The sequence below is a fragment of the Cajanus cajan genome, chromosome 5, assembly GCF_000230855.2.
Source record: "Cajanus cajan strain Asha chromosome 5, NIPB_CcT2T_4, whole genome shotgun sequence".
NCBI classification, from domain to species: Eukaryota; Viridiplantae; Streptophyta; class Magnoliopsida; order Fabales; family Fabaceae; genus Cajanus; species Cajanus cajan.
This window is the reverse complement of record NC_138521.1, coordinates 4,638,057-4,659,983: the sequence shown is the minus strand read 5'-3', so window position 1 is coordinate 4,659,983 and position 21,927 is coordinate 4,638,057. Positions and strand designations below refer to the sequence as shown.

Here is a 21,927-nt window from a genome sequence, read left to right as displayed (position 1 = left end):
CAATCAAGCTATCGATAACTGGAAATCCCCAAAATCCCTCAGGATGAGCTTTACATCCCTGATGAAAACAAACATGTCCGCAGTTCTGATTATATTATCAAGACTGCTGAAAACAATATCCCTCTGGACCCCCAAGCTGGTGAAGAGTTCCACCTTCTCACTAAACAATCTGTTACTGAACATTCTAGGAAGTACAAATACCTCCATATAGGATGCATTCAAGTAGCTGTCAAACCCCTTATCAGGGAAGGTCTTAATGCCTCAATCCTTATGTGTCTTAGAGATATTCGACACAACGAATTCCACGACTCCCTAATAGGAACCGTCGAAACAAGTTTAGGACATGGTCCTGTTTATTTCAATTGTTTTCCAAACAAAACTGTGCCTTTTAGACAGAAATGTCTTAGATTCATTATTTTTAAACATCAGACTGCATGGGCTAAACATGAAAGAAGGTTCTATCCCTGCAGCTCTCCTTTATAGGATTCAATACAAAGTCATGAACACTTGCAACTCAAGGGTTCTACTCAAAACTACTGATAGGGAAACCACCTTTGTTTGTCACAGACATGACAAAAGCCAATGTGGCTGTTCCCAAACTCATAAAGTGGGATGAGGTTGAATTACCTACATCTTGGCAAATCGACAGGGCAACACCAACCCTTCCTAGACAAGCCCTTGAATTCCAAGAAATCAGGCAATCTGAGGCTGGCAAAGTTGAAATCATTTTTGATCGGAGAAATTCTTTCTCTTCAAGATCAGAAGCTACTAGATCTGAGTATACTAGTGCTAGGAGATCTTTTTCTGTAGCATCTCAAGTAGGAATTTTGTTCCTAGGATCATTATTCTAGAAACCAATCTTCAAGGATTAGACAATTCATCGTCCATTCCTAGAACTATCTATAGTAGGGCAGAAGAAGAAACTTTATCTGAGATTCACTCCCCTACTCAATCAGAAATGCAGTATGGTCACTTATGAATAGTTACACCATAGACAAGCCCTCCCTTCAAAAGGAATTCTACTCTGACGTTTGGACACCTCAGAGAAAGTGGTTCCTTAGCAATTTTAAGAGTGATCATAGATCAAAAATCATAGATTTATTCTATACTTTCCTTAACAATGTTCAAACCCATGTTTGTTTCTTTGACTGGCTTAATGTATACCTTCTCAGAAACAAAATCAATCCTCCTTGAACTATTACAATCACAGAAGACCTTTCTGTTAATACACTCACTGTTTGGCATCGTAAAGATGGTAAATTAATTAAATCTGATCTTCCTCCGAACAGTAGTTATTTCATCCCAAACTTAGAGGACAAATATTTAGCCTCGCCCTTTAAGTACAAATCAGACGAAACCATAGGAGATCAGGATATTAAAGCCCTTATGGAACAAAACAACTATACCAACAAGTATCTCCAAGTCTTAGGAGAGAGCCTTGTAGGAAAATCTTCATCTTCTGATACTAAGGATGATGAAACTCAATCGATGACCAAACCTTTATTCAAGCCTTTTAGTCTAACTAGCCAGACTAGAAACAAGTTTAGAGCCATCCACCAAAATTGGACAAAGACCTTAGAAGACTCCAATAAGGTTAAAGATAGCTCCATCATTATCCCTGATACCCCTAGTTCTTCTCATGTTGGATCTGTTAAGATAGGACCGATTACTAGGAGTATCTCCCATAAAGATCAATCCCTTAGGATTAACAAATTAGGAACTTCCTCTATAGGTTCTGATTAAGAAGAAACTAAGCCTAGTAGTAAATCTGTTCTTCAAGTTAATCCTGTTATCAATAAGGCTCTTAACTGGAGACAGCCTTCTAAGCTCTATTATAATCGGGCCACTGCCCCTGATCTCCTGCTAGAGGAAAAGAATGATCAAAGTTTTCGGTCATTTAGCGCCACTAACATCTATGAATGGAACATAGATGGTTTAACGAAGTATAACATTCTCAATACTCTCCAACATATGACAATGGTTTCTACAGCTTATCAAACTGCTCTTGATAGTGCTGACGAGGCTATTGTTGAAATCCTGACGTCTGGATTTTCTAGACAACTCAAAGGTTGGTGGGATAATTATGTTTCTGAAGAAGAGAAACATGAAATCCTTACGGCTGTCAAAACTGATACAGAGGGTAACATCATCACCACTGCCAAAGGAGAATCCATCCCTGATGCTGTTAATACCCTTATCATGGCCATTGTCAAACATTTTATTGGAGATCCAAGTATTTGGAAAGACAGATCTGGTGAGCTCCTATCCAATCTTAAGTGTAGAACGTTAGGAGATTTTAGGTGGTATAAGGACACCTTCCTCACTAGAGTCTACACCGAGATAATAGTAACCAACCATTCTGGAAAGAAAAGTTCCTAGCTGGACTCCCAAAATCTTTAGGAGATAAAGTTAGGGAAAAAATCAGATCCCAGTTTAATGGCGATATCCCTTACAACCAGTTAAGTTATGGAAATCTCATAGCCTATGTTCAAAGGGTAGCCCTCAAAATCTGTCAGGATGACAAAATCCAGAAACAATTAGCCAAAGAAAAGGCACAGAATCGCAAAGACTTAGGAAACTTTTGCCATCAATTCGGTCTTCCCTGTTCTAAGGACCCTGTTAAAACTAAACATAAGAAATCTTCTCAGCCACAGCTGAAGAAACATCAAAAGCCTAGAACCAGGATCTCTAGATTTAAGCCTAGGAAAATCACCAGTAGGCCTCCTGCAACGAAGACCACTCCTCCAAGCCCTAATCCTGTTAACAATTCTAGGGAAACTAGGACTTGTTTCAAATGTGGCCGTCGTGGTCACTTAGCCAAATTCTGTAGAATCTCCTCTAAGGTTAGAGAACTTAATCTGGATCCTACCATTCAGGATCAGCTTAATAATCTTCTGATAAATTCTTCCGGCAGTAGCGATGAAGAAGAAGAGCAAATGTCTTCTGAAGACATTCAAGCGGATGACGATCTTTCCTCCTCTAGTAACGAAAGCTCTAATTCTCCTCTCATCAATGTCATTCACAATAATGAGCAAAATCTTCTTCTTGATGCCCTAAAATCTATTCAGGATCCTCATGAAAGGGATGAGTATCTGGAAAAACTCAAAACAATCCTTCACAAGCCTAACAAGTCACAACTTGATAATAGGTTTGTAAATAACAAGTTTGACCTTACTCAAACCCTCAAACGTCTTGAAAAATCTGCAGCCAAACCTGTTACTATTCAGGACCTACAGGTTGAAATCAACTCCCTTAAATCTGAGGTCCGAGACCTCAAAAAGAAGCAGCAGTTGCATGAGACTTTTATATCCCAGATAACTGAAGCTTTTTCTGATAAAATGGTTCAGCATGACCATGACAATCATAGTGATGACCATGATTCCGATCATAATTCTATTGATGAGGATGCTCTCTTCAATGCCTTGATTAATCAGTGTAGCATCCAGAAATTCTATATTGATGTTACCATTCTTATCGAAGACTTTGTCTTAAATACAATTGCTCTATTTGATACTGGAGCTAATTCCAACTGTATATTGGAAGGAATTATTCCGACCAAATACTTTCATAAAACCTCTGAGAAGCTTAGGACTGCCAATGGTTCACGGCTTGAGATCCAGTATAAGCTTCCTTCGGCAATCATAAAAAATGACAACCTCCAGGTTGAAACTCCATTTCTCCTAGTAAAAAATCTTAAGAATGAAGTAATCTTAGGAACACCATTCATCAAATCTATTTTCCCTATTAATATTTCTAGTGAGGGCATCTCTACCCAGCACTTAGGGAAAACAGTTACTTTTAGATTCCTCAACAAACCTCTCCATCGGAGTCTCAATCAAATCGACCAAAAACTCAATCAGATCAATTTTCTTAAAGAAGAAATATCCTTCAAACACATCGAAAGCCAGCTTTCCCAACCTCAAATCAAACAAAGAATTATGAGTCTTCATGATCGTTTTCAGAATAACATATGCTCTGATCTTCCTAATGCCTTCTGGGATAGGAAAAGACATATGGTTAGTCTTCCTTACGAAAAGGATTTTACCGATAGACAAATCCCGACCAAAGCTCGGCCTATCTAGATGAGTCATGAACTTGTTAACCATTGCCAAAAGGAGATTAAAGATCTTCTCCCCAAAGGATTAATTAGAAAGAGCAAGAGTCCTTGGTCTTGTGCAGCCTTTTGTGTCAATAAGGCTTTTGAAATCGAACGAGGTGCCCCAAGGTTGGTCATCAACTACAAACCACTCAATCAATCTCTTCAATGGATTAGATATCCAATCCCCAATAAGAAAGATCTGCTTGCCCGTTTGCACTCTGCAAAGATCTTTTCAAAATTTGATATGAAATCTAGATTCTGGCAAATCCAAATCAACCCCAGTGATCGCTATAAGACAACTTTCATTGTTCCTTTTGGGCAATACGAATGGAATGTAATGCCCTTCGGTCTTAAAAATGCTCCTTCAGAGTTTCAGAATATCATGAGTGATATTTTCAATCCTTATTCAAATTTTTGCATTGTCTATATTGATGATGTTCTTATTTTTTCTACATCCATTGATCAACATTTCAAACATCTTGAAATATTTTTCAATGTTATCAAACGTAACGATCTTGTTGTTTCTAAAACCAAAATCTGTCTCTTTCAGACGAAGATCAAATTTCTTGGTCATATCATCTTTCAGGAGACTATCCGGCCTATTTGTCGAGTCATCGAGTTTGCTGATAAGTTTCCTAATCAAATTCTTGAAAAAACGCAACTCCAGAGATTTTTAGTTTGCCTTAATTATGTTGCTGATTTCTTCTCCCAGCTCAATAACCTTATTCAACCCCTTGATGAAAGGCTTAAAAAATCTCCCCCTCCATGGACCAATGTCCATACTAATATTGTCAAACAAATTAGACAGCAGGTTAAAGTTTTACCCTGTCTATATCTGCCTAATCCCAATCTCCCAAAGATTGTTGAAACTGACGCCTCTGACATTGGTTATGGTGGTGTCCTTAATCAACGCATGCATAATACAGAAAATTGCATTGCATTTACATCAAAGCATTGGAACAAGGCACAACAAAACTATTCTACTATCAAAAAGGAAGTTTTGGCCATTGTTCTATGTATTTCAAAATTTCAATCTGATTTACTAAATCAAAATTTTTTAGTAAGGGTTGATTGTAAATCAGCCAAAGAAATTTTACAAAAGGATGTTAAAAATTTAGTATCAAAACAAATTTTTGCCAGATGGCAAGCAATCTTAAGTGTTTTTGATTTTTGAAATAGAATACATCAAAGGCAGCTCAAATACTTTACCTGACTATCTTACCCGTGAATTTCTTCAGGGACAAACAGCATGAAATGACGCCAAAACTACGGCTACGATCAACCTCTTCCAGGGGAAGAGGAAAAGGAGTAGTTCTGGGTAAATCAACTCGCCCAGGAAAATCAACATCCTCAACAGAGGATGCCCAATCAATCAAAGTCTCCTCAGAGACTTCCAAAAAGGGATCATCTACCCAAGCTGAAAAGGGGTCATCTACCCAAGATGGGTCATCTACTCAGCAAGCCATTATAAAATCTGGGTCATCTACCCAACCGGCTAAGCCATCAGACTATGCTATGGCTCTTCCAACCCTTCAAGCCCTTTAGGATTGTGGGCTGACCAATCTTCCCTCCAAATCTTTGAAACATATTTTTTCAGAAGAACCTAATGACCTCTTCTGGGACCAAAACATGAAATCAATTATTTCAGAAATAGCCAAATCAAAGGTTACTCTGCAATCAAAAGAATTGGTTGAGCAGCCTCAGCCAGTTACCCAGAAACAACCCTCTTCCTATCTACCAAAAGAAGGAAGATTTTACCCAACAATCCAAATGGAGCCCGAATTCTAGGATCCAAACCCAAACAAGATTTGTGAAAAAATCTTTCCACCAACTTTTCTTTTCAAACCCCTTAGTCTTAACAAGACAGGGAAATTTTACAAATTTATTTTGGTGGATTCAAAGTCTGTTTCTATTAAACATAATTTTGACAAAAGTGATAACCAGCTTATCACACATTCAACAATTCAAATTCTTAAAATCTTTACTTTTAAAGATTTTGAAAACAAACCTAATCAAGTCAGAAAATTTTCTCAGCCTTTTGACCCAATAGGGTATAATTACTGGGATTACATCAATGCCTGGACAAATGTTTTCTGGTTTCAAAACAAACATCATAGGCATTCCTGGCTTATTTATTTCAAACAAAAGGTTCGATATTTCTTTCCACAATGGTTTGCTGAGTGGTGGGAATTCTTCGGACCAATTCAAAATATCCTTCCCCCAGACATTAAGGAAGGATACAATCAATTCAAAGCAAAATTTGAAGAAGGGACCAACCCGTTCCACCCATCTCTTCATTTCTTCTCCAAATTTTCATTAGCTTGGATTTTTGTCTGGCAACACCAGTTCAAGAAAACCTCCAAGCTCCTCCCAATCTTAGGCAAGCAAGCCTTTGTTAAATGGTGGGATCAGTTTGATGCTTCCAGGGCAAACTCTCAGGGAGTGGCACTTTGGTTCCAAAAGAATCCAAAAAACCTTAAGGCCGCTGATCCAGAAACCTGCTAGTTTCTTAACCGGAAGGCTAAAATCGCAGCTGCCCTAGCAGCGTCAACAAATGATGAAGTTTTAACTGCAAATCTTCATCAAATCCTTGATCTACTGCAGACGGACTCAGAATCAAGCAAAGAAAGAAGTATCTTCCCCATCTTCTTCATCCGGATCATATTTCCAGAATGAGGACGATTGCTTCGGAATTAATCTTGAAGAAGCATCCGAGGAGGACTAATCTTTATCAATCATCAATAAAATTATGTATTAATCATGATAATCTTATACCCAGGTGGTCATATTAACATTCAATTTCAGGATTTCCCTGTACCACAGGTAGTCATCACCATCTACCGTTATTACTCCAGTCCAGAAGTCTACATAGACGTCTACCCAATCTGAAGACATCAACAGTTTCAGTCATTACTGCTCATTTTGCGGATGTGTACTGTTCAATGTAGTTCACTGTAGCGGAAAATTTCATTTTATTGTTGAAATAGTAATCACTGTTGTAATAGTAAATTTAGTTTTCCTATTTATACCAATCTCTGCCCATGATGTTAGGCAGAACTTGTAAGTAAGAAACACCTTCGTGTAAGAGAGCCTAGAGTGAGAAGCTCCTCCTTCTCTCTTGCCTTTGTATTTCTTATTCAATCAATACAACTCTTTTGTATTAAATCTTTATTCTTTCTTGCATTACATTTCTGCATCATAAAAGTTTGTGAAAACCTGAGATTTGTAAGTCTGACTCGTCAGGTGTGCCCTTGATACCCAGTATTGTGCGGACTACCGCCGTGTAAATCTGGTTTACTGCTGCATTTGCACATTCCTTCTTCCCTTTCTTCCTTGATCCAACTTCAATATATATATATATATATATATATATATAATATTTTTATAATTAATTTTTAAATTAAAATCATTTGTTTTTATGATTTAATGGATTAAATCATCAAAACAAGTGATTTTACCTATAAAATGACACTCGGAGTTAACTATATAATCAGAAGTGTCGATAAAGGCTTATTGTGCAATTTATGCGCTTGTTAATGTGGATATACAATGGTACCCTTCATTTACTTGTTTTTGTAACTTTTAATTTCTTTTTTAACCTATTTTCATTCCATCAAAAACTGAACGTTTTATTTTCTACTTATTTCTTCTCTTAGTTATTGGTTATTTATTTCTTACCAATCAAATGTAGGGATAGTCAAAAAAAAAAAACGAATTGACTCCAACTTGTGATGATAATTGATCTGAATTATATTTTCATATAAAAATGTAAAAAATAGAAGTGTTGAAATAACTTGACCCAATAATATGAGTATAAAAAAATAAAAATAAAATAAAATAAAAGTGACAAAAAAATTATGTTAAATTGGTTTAGTCTAACAGACCAAAACACTTTAATTTAAAATAGAAAAATAGTACAGTTTAGTGAGAAAAGAAAATAATTCAATTTAATTTGCCTCAACCAATATTGAATTCAATTTAATTCAAGAAAACTTTTTTTCTTTTAGTTCAGTGCAAAATTATAAGTTCAATTCGATTTATTGTGTTCACTCATGATCAAATGAATGATTAAAAAAAACAGAGAGTAAAAAGATAATTGAGGTGAGTATCCCAGTAGAATTGAGGAGTCACATTCTGTAAGGAGAAGGGAATTCATGCTTAACAATTTGAGTTGAGGTTTCTTTTGCCCACGAAAAAAAAAATAAAAATTGAGTCAAGGTATATAGATAATTAGCTACATTAATTTTTGTACATATACTTTTATTACTTTTAATTCTGACTCTAAATTACTCCCCAACTAAGGCCTGCTTTTAAACAAGTTGGTAAGACCCAAAATAAAAATAATTCCAAACTAGAAACAAATAAATTGAATTCTAATATATAATTGAATTGAATTCGATTTTTATTCCAATATTTAAAACAAAACAATTAAAGAATCATATATAAGTATGGAAAATATGTTAATTTGATAAATATAAAGTAAAGAGTGTACACAAATTTACCACATGTATATGCTTCCATATATTTCTAAAAAATCAAATTACATTCAATCTATACTTATTTATAGAAAATAAATTTGAGTGATTATATATGATTTTAACTCTATATCTTTAAAAACAAATTGGTTAATCAATAAATCATATATTTTCATCAATAATTTAAAGCGTGAATTAGATTGTAGCATTGTATGGTATGAATAATTAGTAGAGAAAAATAAACAAACCAACTTTATGTCAGGCCTAACATAGACTTATTTACTAAATAAATCATGTCAAGGTCTTTTTGAAATTATATTTACTTCAACTTTATTAATCATGTCAGGCCTAACATAAAGCAACCCAAAATATGCATTTTCATTTCTGTAGAGCTAATACTAATCTTTCTATATACCTTTTTCCCCCTTCCCATTTTCTTCCCTTTCATTTTTTCCCTAAACTAAACATAGCGTTAATTTTTTTCCCTAAACTAAACGTAGCATTAATTAAGCTAATTAGCCAAAGACATCCATAGTACAATTTTGGGAAAGACGACCTCTTAGGGCATGATTGTTTATCATTAACACAAATGGATAATGAACCAAAGCAGCAAAATGCCTCAATTTGTACCAAACAAAATTTGGAAGTATCCAAAGCGCAAATCAAAAAACCACTTCTTTTGCTGAATTAATCTTAGTTTTATCTATAAAATCCTCGCACACCCATAAAAGGACATTAAAAAGCACAAAGCTACAAGTTTCTTTACAATCCAGTAAGCTAGATTATTCTGCGGTACTCGACATAAAATTAATACTAGAGACGCAAATTATTGCAACTACTGACGAGAATTTCAAATAGACAATATACTGAATGTTTAACATATCCACACACAAAAGTTGCCTGAAAAATTGCCCATTGCAGACTTTACTCGGAGTCAGAACAACTCCACTCTCCCACCCCAACCAAACCAAAAGAAAAACACAAGGCTCTTAACATGAAGTGCACTAAGTTTCTAGATTGAATATTTAGCTCCAATGTCAAAGCAATAGGACACTAAGCTGTAATCCTAAACCGGCCCTTGGCTATTCTTCGAGCAATTACTTTTCTGCCACCCTTGGTTGCTTTCCTGCTCATGTAAAAGAAAAATTGTGTCATCTACAGTCCTCATGGCATAATTCTTGTGAACGTTAACAACTTCGTACTGATTAGGAAGCAGGCATGTGACCATTTACTTAATAATAAGGACCAGTGATATATCAATTAGTGTGTCATCAACAGTCCTACACCGCAGATATATATAGAGAAAGGAATCAAATTATACTAGTGTAACTTATGTAAACTATTATACCATCAATCCCTTCATATAAAATGCGATTCTTATGTAACTGTTGAATTAGAATGATATATTACATTAATTGTCTGCGTCAAAATTTGTGAAAATTGAACAATAAGAAGTAATTAAATGATTCATTATTTTCTATATTTTAAAAGTATATATTACATTAATTTTGATGTGTGTAAATGAGGTATCAAATAATTTTGGATTAATATAAAACTTTATAGATATGATCTATGTGGATTTGGATATAATATTATCCAATTAAAAATTATTAAATGGTGTAATAGTTAATTTACAAACACACACACACACACACATATATCTATATGGATCAAGTCACTCCAAAATTAACTTTTGATAAAGTTACTCCATTCAACAATTTTTTCTTTATTTATAGACTTAATCTATTCAAAAAGAACTTCTACTCAACTGCTAGATTATTGAAATTTAATATATAGAAAGAATTATTGAATGAAATAACTCTACCAAGAATTCTTCCTAGTGTAACTTGATTCCCAGTTTCCCACCCACATATATAAGAAAAAGAAAAGAAGCAATGGTTATTGGCCCAACAATCATGCACTTCATGAGCCATTTTGCCTGGTCATAGTCTAAAATGTGGCACCCATTTATCTATGTCAAAAACAAAGCAACCACAGTCTAGAGACATAGGCAACACAATGAAAGATAGCACTCAAATGCATTGTCACAATCAATGAAACACTCTGTTTATAATTCAGGCATAGGTTTTGCTTTTTATTAATCGAAAAGGTTTTTGAATATTCTAGGCTATTTCCATGTTGTCTAAGCAATAGAAGGCATAATGAAATTGAATGATGTGACAAGATCAAAAGAATAATTGATCATCTAATTCCTTCAGATCCTATGCATAAATTAGGCCTCTGCATAGTCATAGTGTATGCTGAAGAATGGTGACATTCTGCGCAAGAGTTTTAAAATTACGAAGTTTGCCACTCATGTAGAATAAAAGGAAGCATTAAGCAGCCATCTTTTCAACTCTTTTTTCTTATAGTAAAGGAACATATAACTAAAAAGATGAGGGACTTACCGGGCAAAAAACCCATGGTTCCTCTTTCGTTTAATAAGGCTAGGTTGAAATGTCCTTTTGGGGAATAAAAGCATCGGTTCATCAGCCGAAGGAGCATCCCCTGCAAAACATAGAGAAATTCTAATTAAAAGCTTCTGGGAGGAAGTTAAATGCTTAAAATTTCATAAAACAGCATCTCATGTTTGATTACAAGCTTAAAAGTGTTTCTAAGAGCTTATCTGTTGGAAATAACTCTTTATTTTCAGCAGAAAAACTCACTTATGGCTTATATCCAAAACAGGCTCTCTATTTGATAATAGAAAAGTGTAGCATGAAATATAACAATAAACCCTAAAAATTAATTTCACACGTCTAGGGGTACTAATATTTCTTCAATATCATAATGCAAGAAAAAGCAACCAAGTTCCCTTGAAACTCAAGTACAATTAAATTAAGGGCAGCAGCAGAGATTGAGAAATAAATTTAAAGAAGCGTAGTGAATCAATGAAAAAGTGAAAATGAGTGACAATAGAGAACACGAATCACATTCTGCATTGGACCAATGAAACGTAACAAACGAGAATAGCATCGGAAAAAGTGAGAGTGAGTGTACCCTGAGGCAAGAAGAAGCGGAGAGAGGGGAGGCCGCATGGGTAGAGAAAGGGTTGGTGGTGGGGAAATTCGGCGTCGTTTTGGGGAGAAATTGCAGCGGGAAGCTTAGAGAGAGAAGGGAATAATAGAGGTTTAGGGTTGTTGGAATGAAGAAGCGATTTCGAAAGGCGATTCAGCAACGAAGCTCCACTTCTCAGAGACGCCATTGTTTCACTCAATGCGATGCTTCCTAAACCCTAAACCAATCTCCAACCTCTCAAGTCTCAACCTTGATGGATCCCAGATTTGCCTCTTTCCGAGTTCGGGTTTCTATTACCCGACCCGGAACGTGTCTTGTAACCCATTTATTTTCGATTAGTAAGAAAAAATAAAATAAAAAGCACTTTGTTTATTTTGAAAGAGCTTGGAGAAAAGATTTTTTTTTTAAATGTAGAAAATAAAATATTAAGATTTGAAATTGAAAATATATGTTATATAAATATAGAGATAAAAATATATAATTAAAATAAAAAACCAAAAATAATTACTAAAAACGTATCTCTTTTATAAGAACTTTATAACAAGTATATATATATACACGAGTATATTTCTTCAAAGATGTTGGAATATAGACCAACTATAAATCTAAAAGAATTTTAAATAAGACTGCCATCCTTCTGGTTAAAAATATAGAATACGACTATCTTCCATTTTATTTTATTTTTGTCTTTTGTTACTCTCGTACTAACACTAATACTTTTATTTTGGTGACACGCCCAATCACTATGATGATGGCCTTTGATTTTCAATTCATAATTTTGATTTTATATTTTTAATCATAAAATGTTTGTTAATTTAAAAAATATATTATATTTTATCGAATCATCAAATCTATACACTTGTATGTAATGCATCATTACATAATTTTTAGGTAATTATTGTTATATCACAAACATACAAATGATACAATAGTATGAGAATATGAAAATTCACCCAATTTTCACTTTCTACATACACCACAAACAAAATGCTAGTATGATTATAAAATTTACATATTAGATTTGACTTGTGCAATGCAAGTTAAAATACTAATTATGTAAATATATTATTAAAGAGCAAAAAACAACTCAAATACTTATTAAATTATAACTTAATTTTAATAGATATCAAATTAAAAACAATTGAATTATATAAAAGTTTAAAAATCTAAAAAAAATGACAAGTTAATTCGTGTATTGCTTTTATATTTAACATAAATATTCTTTTTCTGTTAACTAAACAAAATAAAATCACAAACAGCTAATTTTCGGAGTTCTATAATTTTTTATATAATTTATCCCGGGAAACTTAATATATATATATATATGTAAGTTACAACTAATATATAATTTATTCTATTGTATGCCAACTAATATTGGAATTAAAAATTCAATCACTTTTGACAGCAAGTGGTGCAATTACCAATAATATTCAGGAACCATTTAACCAATTTCATTTGATATTTTTGCATTGAAAAATGTTTTGAAAGGTTGAAATGCTTACACGGCTGCAGTATATCCGACCAGAGTCTCGAAAATCATCAAACCAAGCTTCAAACTATCTTCCAAACAACAATTTAGTGAAAAGTTACAACTTACAATGACAAGTGCACCGGCGTTTTGCCAGTAGCTTTTAAGTTACAAACAGATGAAATGGCATTTTTAAAATATGCCTACGAGATTACAGGAAGCAAATAAGAATTTGCTTCACAGCTGAAATAGCGATCAAAAGAAATGAAACAACGAAGAGGTGAGTACAAAATATCTTGCACAAAAAAGAACAGTACACATTGATATTAACTATAGAATAGGTGGGAATGCCGCTTCTACTCCACCTTTGCTTTCAAGAAAATAGAAAAGAAAGAATCATCTCAAATCTCAAATGTACATAATCACGCTGAAGCTGAACTCTGTTTGAGGCTATTGTTCACCAGGAAGCACAGATGAAATCCAATCAGAAGCTGCCATTTCAATATCCGTCTCGGTACGAGGAGAAAGTGAGAGAGGAGTAACTGCAACCTGTTCATTCAAATCAGACGCAAGGTTCGTTCAGATGAAATAAATAAACTCGATTGCATATAGTAACAGCCCAATGAAGACCTTTATTGTTTGCATGCAACCTTGAGCATAAAAAAGTATTTAATTAAAAAATCAATGATACATTAGAAAAACATGCTTAAATATAATATAGTTCTCAAACTTACAAATCCACTTTCAAGTGCCCTGTAATCCAGATCGTCGTCTGTATCTTCCTGCTGCTTATCCAAAAACTGCTGATACAAGTATAGTATAGCTAAGTTTACTTCTAGAAACAATTTAAAATCATTTAATTGTGATAAATATCACATAGAAAAGAACTAAAGCCATATATAATTAATTTGAAAATCATATTTTGAAAAAGAAAAAAATATATATATCTTCCTATTCTTTGCAGTAATGGCAAAGTTGATAAAACTTAAGCTATTAGAAATATGATTTTGAAACTGAGTGCAAAATTAGAAAAATGTTGGCCAGTTATTCATGGAGGGCATTGCCGTTGTTCTGAATTCATTATACAAATTAAAGTTGCTTCAGTACTTCTTCCATTCAAATGAACAATGCCAAGAAATATGCTACTCATTGTTTTTTTTGAAGATTATCTGGCTAAAACATGGGGCTAGTGCAAAGTTCAATGACAAGAGGTCAAATAATCTTAACATTTTAGCAATATTAATGGTCGTCAAGACTCCTTTTTCATTGATTCGGTGAAATGTAATGAAAGTGAGTTGGTAGGATCACTACTTAAAAGAGAAGATCTTCCCTACGAATATTTTTGAATGATGGAAAACAAATGGAATCAAGTACTCAATATTGCATAGAATTGTCAAGGATATTTTGGCTATTCCAATTTTGACAGTTGCTTTAAGTTTGCTCTGAGCATAGGAGGTAGGATGTTTAGTCCTCCTGATTAGGTTTCATGAGAGTACATTGGAGGTACTTGTGTATGCACAAAGTTGGATAGAACATGCAAAGGAAAGTACTGAATATTCGACTACTCTCATTCAGTTATATTTGTATTAGTATATCATTTTATTTTAATTAGATAGTCCCACACCTAATTTCCTTGTTATGTTTTACTTCCTCTAGGAATTAGAGGACCAAAACAATATTTAGACTTATGAAATAACCTGAGACGAGTGTTTACGGTCTAATTTTAACAATGAGGTGAAATAACCTAACTATTTGTGTTATTTTCAATTTCACAATATATAACTAATTACTGTGTATATTATTTTTTGGCAACTCTTGGAGAATGAATACAAGCCTTAGGGTCTTATTACAAGCACAATGTTAAAACACTGCATTGTTTTTTGTATTGAATATAATTGCTTTTTACTTTATTAGGTTGGATTTTGAATTTAGTTAAAATGTGGCTTATTATGTTTCATAACTAGTATTTGAAAAATCTTTGGATATTTTTAAATAGGGTTGATGTTGCACTTTTAACTAATGCACGTTTATAGATTTTTCATAATTAATTTTAGTATTAAAATAGAACTCTGTTAGACACTCTTATATGGATAAGGGCAGAAGAAGAATTTACATAGGTTGCAACAAACTTGCATGTGTGGCAGGAAGTGTGTAAAGCACTGAGGCTGAGCAAGGATAAAATGGAAGAGGGAGAAAATAAGAGGTAGGCAAATCAATTGGGTAGTTTAGGGGTGGCTGTGCCACAAGGTAGAGAAGGATATTCTCTGGTATTTTCTTTCCTTTTCTACATTTTCCTGCATTTTCTCTATTCTAATCATAACTCTGTTCTGTGAATTTTCTTTATAATTCCTATAATGAATTTCAGTACCTATCATATTCTTATTTGAATAGTTTGTCAAAGAAAATACAATAACGGCAGAGCATATTCCATTTAACTAAAACGTGATAAGTTTAGGTATTAGGTACCAACTGTGTATAGATATGTGTACGAAGATTAAAGTTGCTAACTGCTAATATACAAGTCTGATCCAGGATTTTTTATTTAAATGCATGTAAAGGCCTAAATACTTTAGTAACCTCCCGCCCCATTCCCATCCCTGTACCAACCCACCCCTTTTATTTACGTTTTTAGGAAAGTTGGAAATGACATGAGTTGTTGACCTTGCCATTTCCAAACCTATTTTCTAAAACAGGTCAATCTGCCCTACAACCAGGGTGGGACAGGTTGACCCATATTGCCATATATCCCTCCCATTTACCTCTAATCTGAAGTACTTCTTCACCCTGTTGGAATCAGGTTTCCCTGCAGCTCCAATTGATTCGACAATCTCCAAATTCTTTTTCTGTGTAGTTAATTTACGGGCTGCACCCTGGCCAAGATGTGAAAAAATATACAGTCAGTATCAACAGATGCATAAAAATACCAGATTACACACATTATTTAGGACACTCACAGCAGCAGAAGCATCCCGGCCAATCTGTGCAAACTGAAGACCAAGGCCTTGTTTACTGGCCAAGAAATGACCAGGAGGATAGCGGCTAGTTGAAACTGCTTGCCAATTTGGAGTGGATCTCCACATGCTTTGCTTGGTCAATTTGAAGCCCTGTCAACAAAACAATAGCACAGCAGCAATATTATATTTAAGGACCAAAAATAGTTCACTGAAGAGTAAATACAGTGAACCAAAACTTCAAGAATGGTGAAACTAAAATGTATTGCCTAATTAAGAAAGTAGGGGAAGGAAATAGAGGTCAATCACAATGTCAAACTGTCAAGTTTCAATATCCTCTTTAAGAGGAAATTTCCCAAATAAAAAAAAGGTTCACATATCCATATAGTTAGTGTTTCTATCACTATGGTTGTCTCCTATACGATTTAGTCTTTCTTACAATGTGGGAATAAATATTGTCATCCTACACACCATGTAGTTTTTGTGCAACTTATGACCAACATCCAGGGGAAGAAATGTTAATTGAAATCCAAGCCTCTTGAGGTTCCTTTCTCTGAGACTTTATCTGTACTCTGTGAGTACATAAAAGTCCCAACAAATGTATGTCAACAACGTTCATTATAAGAGACAAATCCCCCTAAAAAGGGTAACAAAAAGTAAAACTTGAAAAGCAGAACCTAAACACACAGCACTGTGACTCTGAGGACTGAGGCTACAGTGGTCAAGTTAATAATGTGGTTTATGGTGGACAAGTTATTAATGACTGTTAGATTTATTAGAGAAATATTGGGGGTTCTAAAAGAGTTAGTTGCAATCCTTTGTACCAGTTAAAAACCAAAAAAATATTACAGCATAAATACACAATTGTCCCTAACTTGGAAAGAAATGCCAGTCATATCTTTCAGCCGAATCATTATCTCATTCTGATTCCGAATCCCAATCAAATACAGCCTGTGTAGAATACCTAAACTGAACAATCTTTTCCTTGGTCTCAATTCAAGTCTGCTAGATGAATACCAACAACTTTCCTTCTATCTCACATGTAAAAAAGCGAAATAAAAATCGGAGAAAAAATAAATTAAAAAAATAATAAAATCTAGCTTCCATTCTGTTTTTTCTTCTTTAGACTTCCCTCCACCCTCTACTCTGATTTTCAGCTTCTAATCACTCTCAGATGGATTCCCTCTGGAAACTCGAGCCTTGTGCACCTGGTGACTGGTATAGTCTTGCCAGGGTTGCAGTAGCACTCAACAATAAAGAAGGAGATGGATGGCAGTATATGGCAACGAGAAAGGAGGAAGAGAAAGAGTGATGGGTGAAGAAGAAAGGGAAAGGGGAAAAAAAAAAAGGCAGGTGCCAATGCCACCAGGTGGCGGCAGAACAAGAGGGATAAGTGAAATTAAGTCACTATGCAAAGATATTCAACCCACCACAATAATACCCAAGCAGCAAAAGAAACAGAATGATAAGGGTGTAAATGTCATTGTCTAATTAAAAAAAAAAAAAAAAAGCTGACATGTAAAACAAAAAAACCTGTCATATCTGGACAAAATACATGGTCAATGATAGACCATATGTTATGCTTCTCTAGTTATTAGATTTTCTACAATATATAGCCCAAAGCTAGAAAATTCTCATAATGCAGTAAAGCAATTTATATTATTATGTAAATTATAATAAAACTTGTAGACCTTGCTGCTTAAAGGTGATGTAGGAATTTCTATATTCAGAAAGCAGCTTTTGGGGAAAGTTCCCTTTACAACATCCCTGATAGCAGCATTTATTAATGGTAAACAGAGTTCTACTGCATCCTTGAAATCAGTCTCTTGACTTTCATCCTTCTTCCTGCAGCAGAATATGGTACTAAATCACAATCTCCAGCAGGAAAAATATAGTTCAAATTGGATATAAATAATAATAACCAATGTACCAATTTAATGATATCGACAATGAAGGTACACCACATAATAACGCCTCTCTTGCTCCAGCAACAACACCAGAGTAGAACCTGGTGAATTTTAAAGCGTGAAATGAACTTCTGTTCGTGCTCAAGGACTCACAGAGGCTTAATATGAAAACACGATAGAATATAATATGCATAAGGGAACAACTTACATGAGCTGACCACAACTTGATCCCCGGTTAATCCCGCTAATAACCTAAAATTTACATCATGTTCATCCATAAACCATTAGCATTTTGATAATGAGAAGAAACCCACAAATAGTTATCAAATGTATGATATAAATGCTAACCAGCATAGGCTTTGACCACGAAAACAAGGCTCCAGACAACGCTAGTGAAACACAATCCACAGGAGTTCCTGAATCATAAATCAAACCCAAATAAGCATTACTCAACTCTGGATGCATTATATGTAACAGCCGATACAATCCGAAAATCACTAGCTACATTACATGTCCCAAAATTCCACAGATGATTATGATGAAGAGTGTTTTTTTTTTATTCATACACAACAAGAAGCAAACCAGCAAACCCACATTGTCTGTGAACGAAGTTTACACGAACTTGACAAACTCGCCCATTTTTTTCCTACACAACTAAAAGTCTAAAACCAAACTACTAAATCCACATCATCTATGAACTCAATACACATCGGATCTAACAAAATAAAGAAAAACGTTTCTAAACACTGAACAGTAAGTGAAGTAGTGAGCTAAACTCCTTAAATTAAGAATCCAAATCAGTGTCTTAAAGAAAGAGTAAAAACTGATGCAATTGAATCCAAACCTGAAACTTCAAAAGCGGTGGCACCATCAATTTGGGCGGAACAGGCCTCGACGGTTTCCCTAAGAGTGACGGAGTGGCCCGAAACCGATTTGTCCCTGAAGCAACCATTTTCAGGAACTAAAAAATTATGCAAAGACATTCCAGATTCAATAAGAAGAAAGAAACCACAAAATTGACCGAGTTACGCAACGAAGTGAGAATTTAGGGGAAAACGGTGGGACCCACGATTGAGGAACGCAGACATGGACATCGCAGAGGCCCTGGCGCACGAGGGCTTCGACGAGGAGAGTGAGGCCCGGGGACTCAATGCCGTCACTGTTGGTGATCAACACGATGGGCTTCGAGCTGTCATCGGCGACGGCGTCTTCGGTGGATGGAGAGGATTGTGAGGGTTCAGCTTTGGACTTGGATTCTTCACCTTCTTCTTCTTCTTCTTCTTCTTCTTCTTCTTCTTCTTCTTCTTCTTCGGGGTGCTTTCTGTTGAGAAGCACTTTTTCTAGGTTTGGGGGCATCGCGTTCTTCACGGAACCGGACGACGTCGTCATGGGTGGCCAGCAGAGCACAGAGAAGAGCTGAGGGATAGTGTTTGGGTTTGGGTAGGACTAGACTAGACTATGGAGTTTTCCCCCTTTTGGTTAAATTAAATATCTTAATGTGTTTTGTTAATGACTTCATGCCTTCATGGAAAGAAATTAGGCTTTTAATAATGTAAATAACATTTAAATATAATTTTACTTTTTCAACTTCAAATTTAAAATTGTTATTTTACTTTTTATAATTTCAAAAAAAAAATTATTTTAATTTTTATATTTAAATTTTATTATAAAAATTATTAAAAACTAATATTCATATTAGTAAAATATCGCATTAAGCTCAATTCATACTGCATTAATGTTTTAATTTATTACTTTTAAATATGTTATTGATAATGTGAGGGATTAAAATTATATTTTTAAAAATTACATGATTAAAAACAACAGTTACAAATTTGAGAGATAAAAAATAAATTTATCATAAATTTGAAGGATTAAAAATATATTTAAACATATAAAAAATTATAAAAATATTAATTTTAAATGACAGGTCTAATCTCTCTCATAAGGAACAAAAATGAAGATTGACAAAATAAGTCTATGAAAGACGCTCAAGGATTAACAACGGTCATTTTCACTTAAGCACTTATACAAAGAAGCTTGAAGATTCAGGAAAAAAAAGAGAGAGAAAGAAAGAACACATTGTAAAAACATATTTCATTTTTTCTATCAACAAGTTGTGTACTTAAATTATTGTATCACATCTTAAAAATAAGACGAAATAACACAGTTATCTTATCCAACTTTATCTTAGTGTTATTATCTTGGATCTAAAGAGACTTGATTGTATAAAAATATTTGTTAATTGAAGCTTAAAAAGACTTTGTATTTAAATAATATTTGGTTGCCTTGAGTCTTGAAATACTTGACTGTAAAATAATATTTGATTTTATTGAAATTTGAAGAATCTTTGTGTTCAAAGAATACTTATTTGTTTAAAGGTTGAAAAAACTTTATATTCAAAGAATATTTGGTTATTTAAAGTCCGAAGAGGCTTTGTATTCGAAGAATACTTGATTATTTGAAAAATGTGAGTTTTTGATTGACACTATTCAACATTATCTTTTAGTATCTTTATTTTTTCCACATCAATTAATTGTTTTTTAATGTTAATAACTTAGTTATTAGAAAAAATTCCTTAGATTGCCCAACCTTGTGTATACAAATAAATAAGTGATCACATGTGTCTAATATAAGTTAGCTCTCATTTTTTGATTCAAAACACCCTTTTTTAAACCTTACCATCAATATTAAAAGTAGGCTTGCTAGTAACTAACTTGGTCCACTGATTAACAAAGTAATTATTTGTTATTTCATTTATACATTTTCCATTTAGAATATAAAGTATATGTCTACATGGTATGCTTGAGACCATGACATTTTGCATGAGCAATTTGCCCTGTGATTAGAAGCATTATAAACTACTTCTCATAATTTAATATTCTTTTTACTATTGTCAACTATATATATTGTTTCCATCCCATCTTTTTCTTTTTTATTTTCAACTCCACAGTCTACACATGCAATCCATAACATTTTTTGGAATATGAAAAATTCTCACTAGTATAAACATTATAAACATTTCTCCCATGTTTTTCTAAACATGGTCTAACTTTAGTATTGGTAAAAAATGTAATGAATCATTATCAGCAAGTAACTCCTTATGTTTTTGTGCTTCTATTACATAGTCAAACCTGATCCAGAATTCAAACAAAAGAAACATTAGAATTCATAATATTTCACCCAAAAACATGTCTTTGAAGTAAGTTAAGATCCACATACCTCTAATGTCAAACATATGAGAAAATCGATTATTCTTTTGCAAATCAAACTTGATCATTGTGGATTTCCATGCTTCTTCAAATTCATATGGCATCTTTGAACCCCAAAATCAAAATGTAAAGCTCCACAAAAAGAAGGAAACCTCTAAAGAGTTTCCAAAATCAAATGTAAAGCTCTAATCCAATTCTTTCATTGAGAAAAACGCTTCCTTGATGTTCTAAAACAAATTGGCATATCGCGATATCATGATATCAATTTTAACTACTTTGCGTATTAATAGTAACCATATCAATTGGCAAGAGGCATTGTAGGAATAAAATGTGAATTAGCAGAATTAGTGGTCACATGTTATTTTTACTCGATATAATAATCATGACATTTAATTTGGATTTGAGGGTTATAATCATATGTTCTAATGTTTTCATATTAGTCCAGCAACTCAGATGAAAGTTTTGAAAACTCAACAAGTGATAAAATATCTTTCATGTCTAAAACTTTAAGAACATGCTTAAGAAAAGGGGAAGACTATGGAGCTTCAACAGAAAGAAAGGCATGTTCATGAAACCTGGTCAAGGCAATAACAAGAAAGTCATTTGTTATGAGTGCAAGAAACTTGGACATACGAGGGTTGAATGTCTTACACTCAACAATGAACCAACAAGAAAAAGGTCAAAAAACTACATGGAAAGACCTATATAGCCGTAATATCAGTTCAAATAATAAGATAGCCAATATTTATGAGAAATATTAAAAAAAAATATCTTACAATCAAACAAAATTAATAAAATAA

The 21,927-nt window shown here is 33.8% G+C and overlaps 2 protein-coding genes across 4 annotated transcripts; both read right to left on the bottom strand.

Annotated features, from left to right (window-relative positions):
* Nucleotides 1-9,309: 9,309 nt before the first annotated feature.
* LOC109808918 (Ribosomal protein L34) lies at nt 9,310-11,880 on the bottom strand. 2 transcript variants are annotated; one of them, XM_020372103.3, is made up of 3 exons: nt 11,575-11,872; nt 10,983-11,082; nt 9,310-9,700 (listed from the first exon to the last, which is right to left on the bottom strand). In XM_020372103.3, exons 1-3 carry the CDS (start codon nt 11,777-11,779, stop codon nt 9,628-9,630), a joined length of 378 nt encoding a protein of 125 aa, XP_020227692.1. In that variant the 5' UTR covers nt 11,780-11,872; the 3' UTR covers nt 9,310-9,627. The 2 variants fall into 2 exon arrangements, with proteins under 2 accessions (XP_020227692.1, XP_082930906.1); XM_083074780.1 differs by lacking the exon at nt 9,310-9,700 and adding an exon at nt 9,727-9,854 and having other exon boundaries at nt 11,575-11,880.
* A 1,248-nt stretch (nt 11,881-13,128) lies between these two features.
* LOC109809295 (uncharacterized) lies at nt 13,129-19,395 on the bottom strand. 2 transcript variants are annotated; one of them, XM_020372555.3, is made up of 10 exons: nt 18,988-19,395; nt 18,763-18,857; nt 18,267-18,334; nt 18,127-18,170; nt 17,942-18,019; nt 17,703-17,856; nt 16,015-16,164; nt 15,820-15,930; nt 13,795-13,863; nt 13,129-13,609 (listed from the first exon to the last, which is right to left on the bottom strand). In XM_020372555.3, exons 1-10 carry the CDS (start codon nt 19,305-19,307, stop codon nt 13,511-13,513), a joined length of 1,188 nt encoding a protein of 395 aa, XP_020228144.2. In that variant the 5' UTR covers nt 19,308-19,395; the 3' UTR covers nt 13,129-13,510. The 2 variants fall into 2 exon arrangements, with proteins under 2 accessions (XP_020228144.2, XP_020228145.2); XM_020372556.3 differs by having other exon boundaries at nt 13,795-13,860; nt 18,988-19,393.
* Between the last annotated feature and the right edge of the window lie 2,532 nt (nt 19,396-21,927).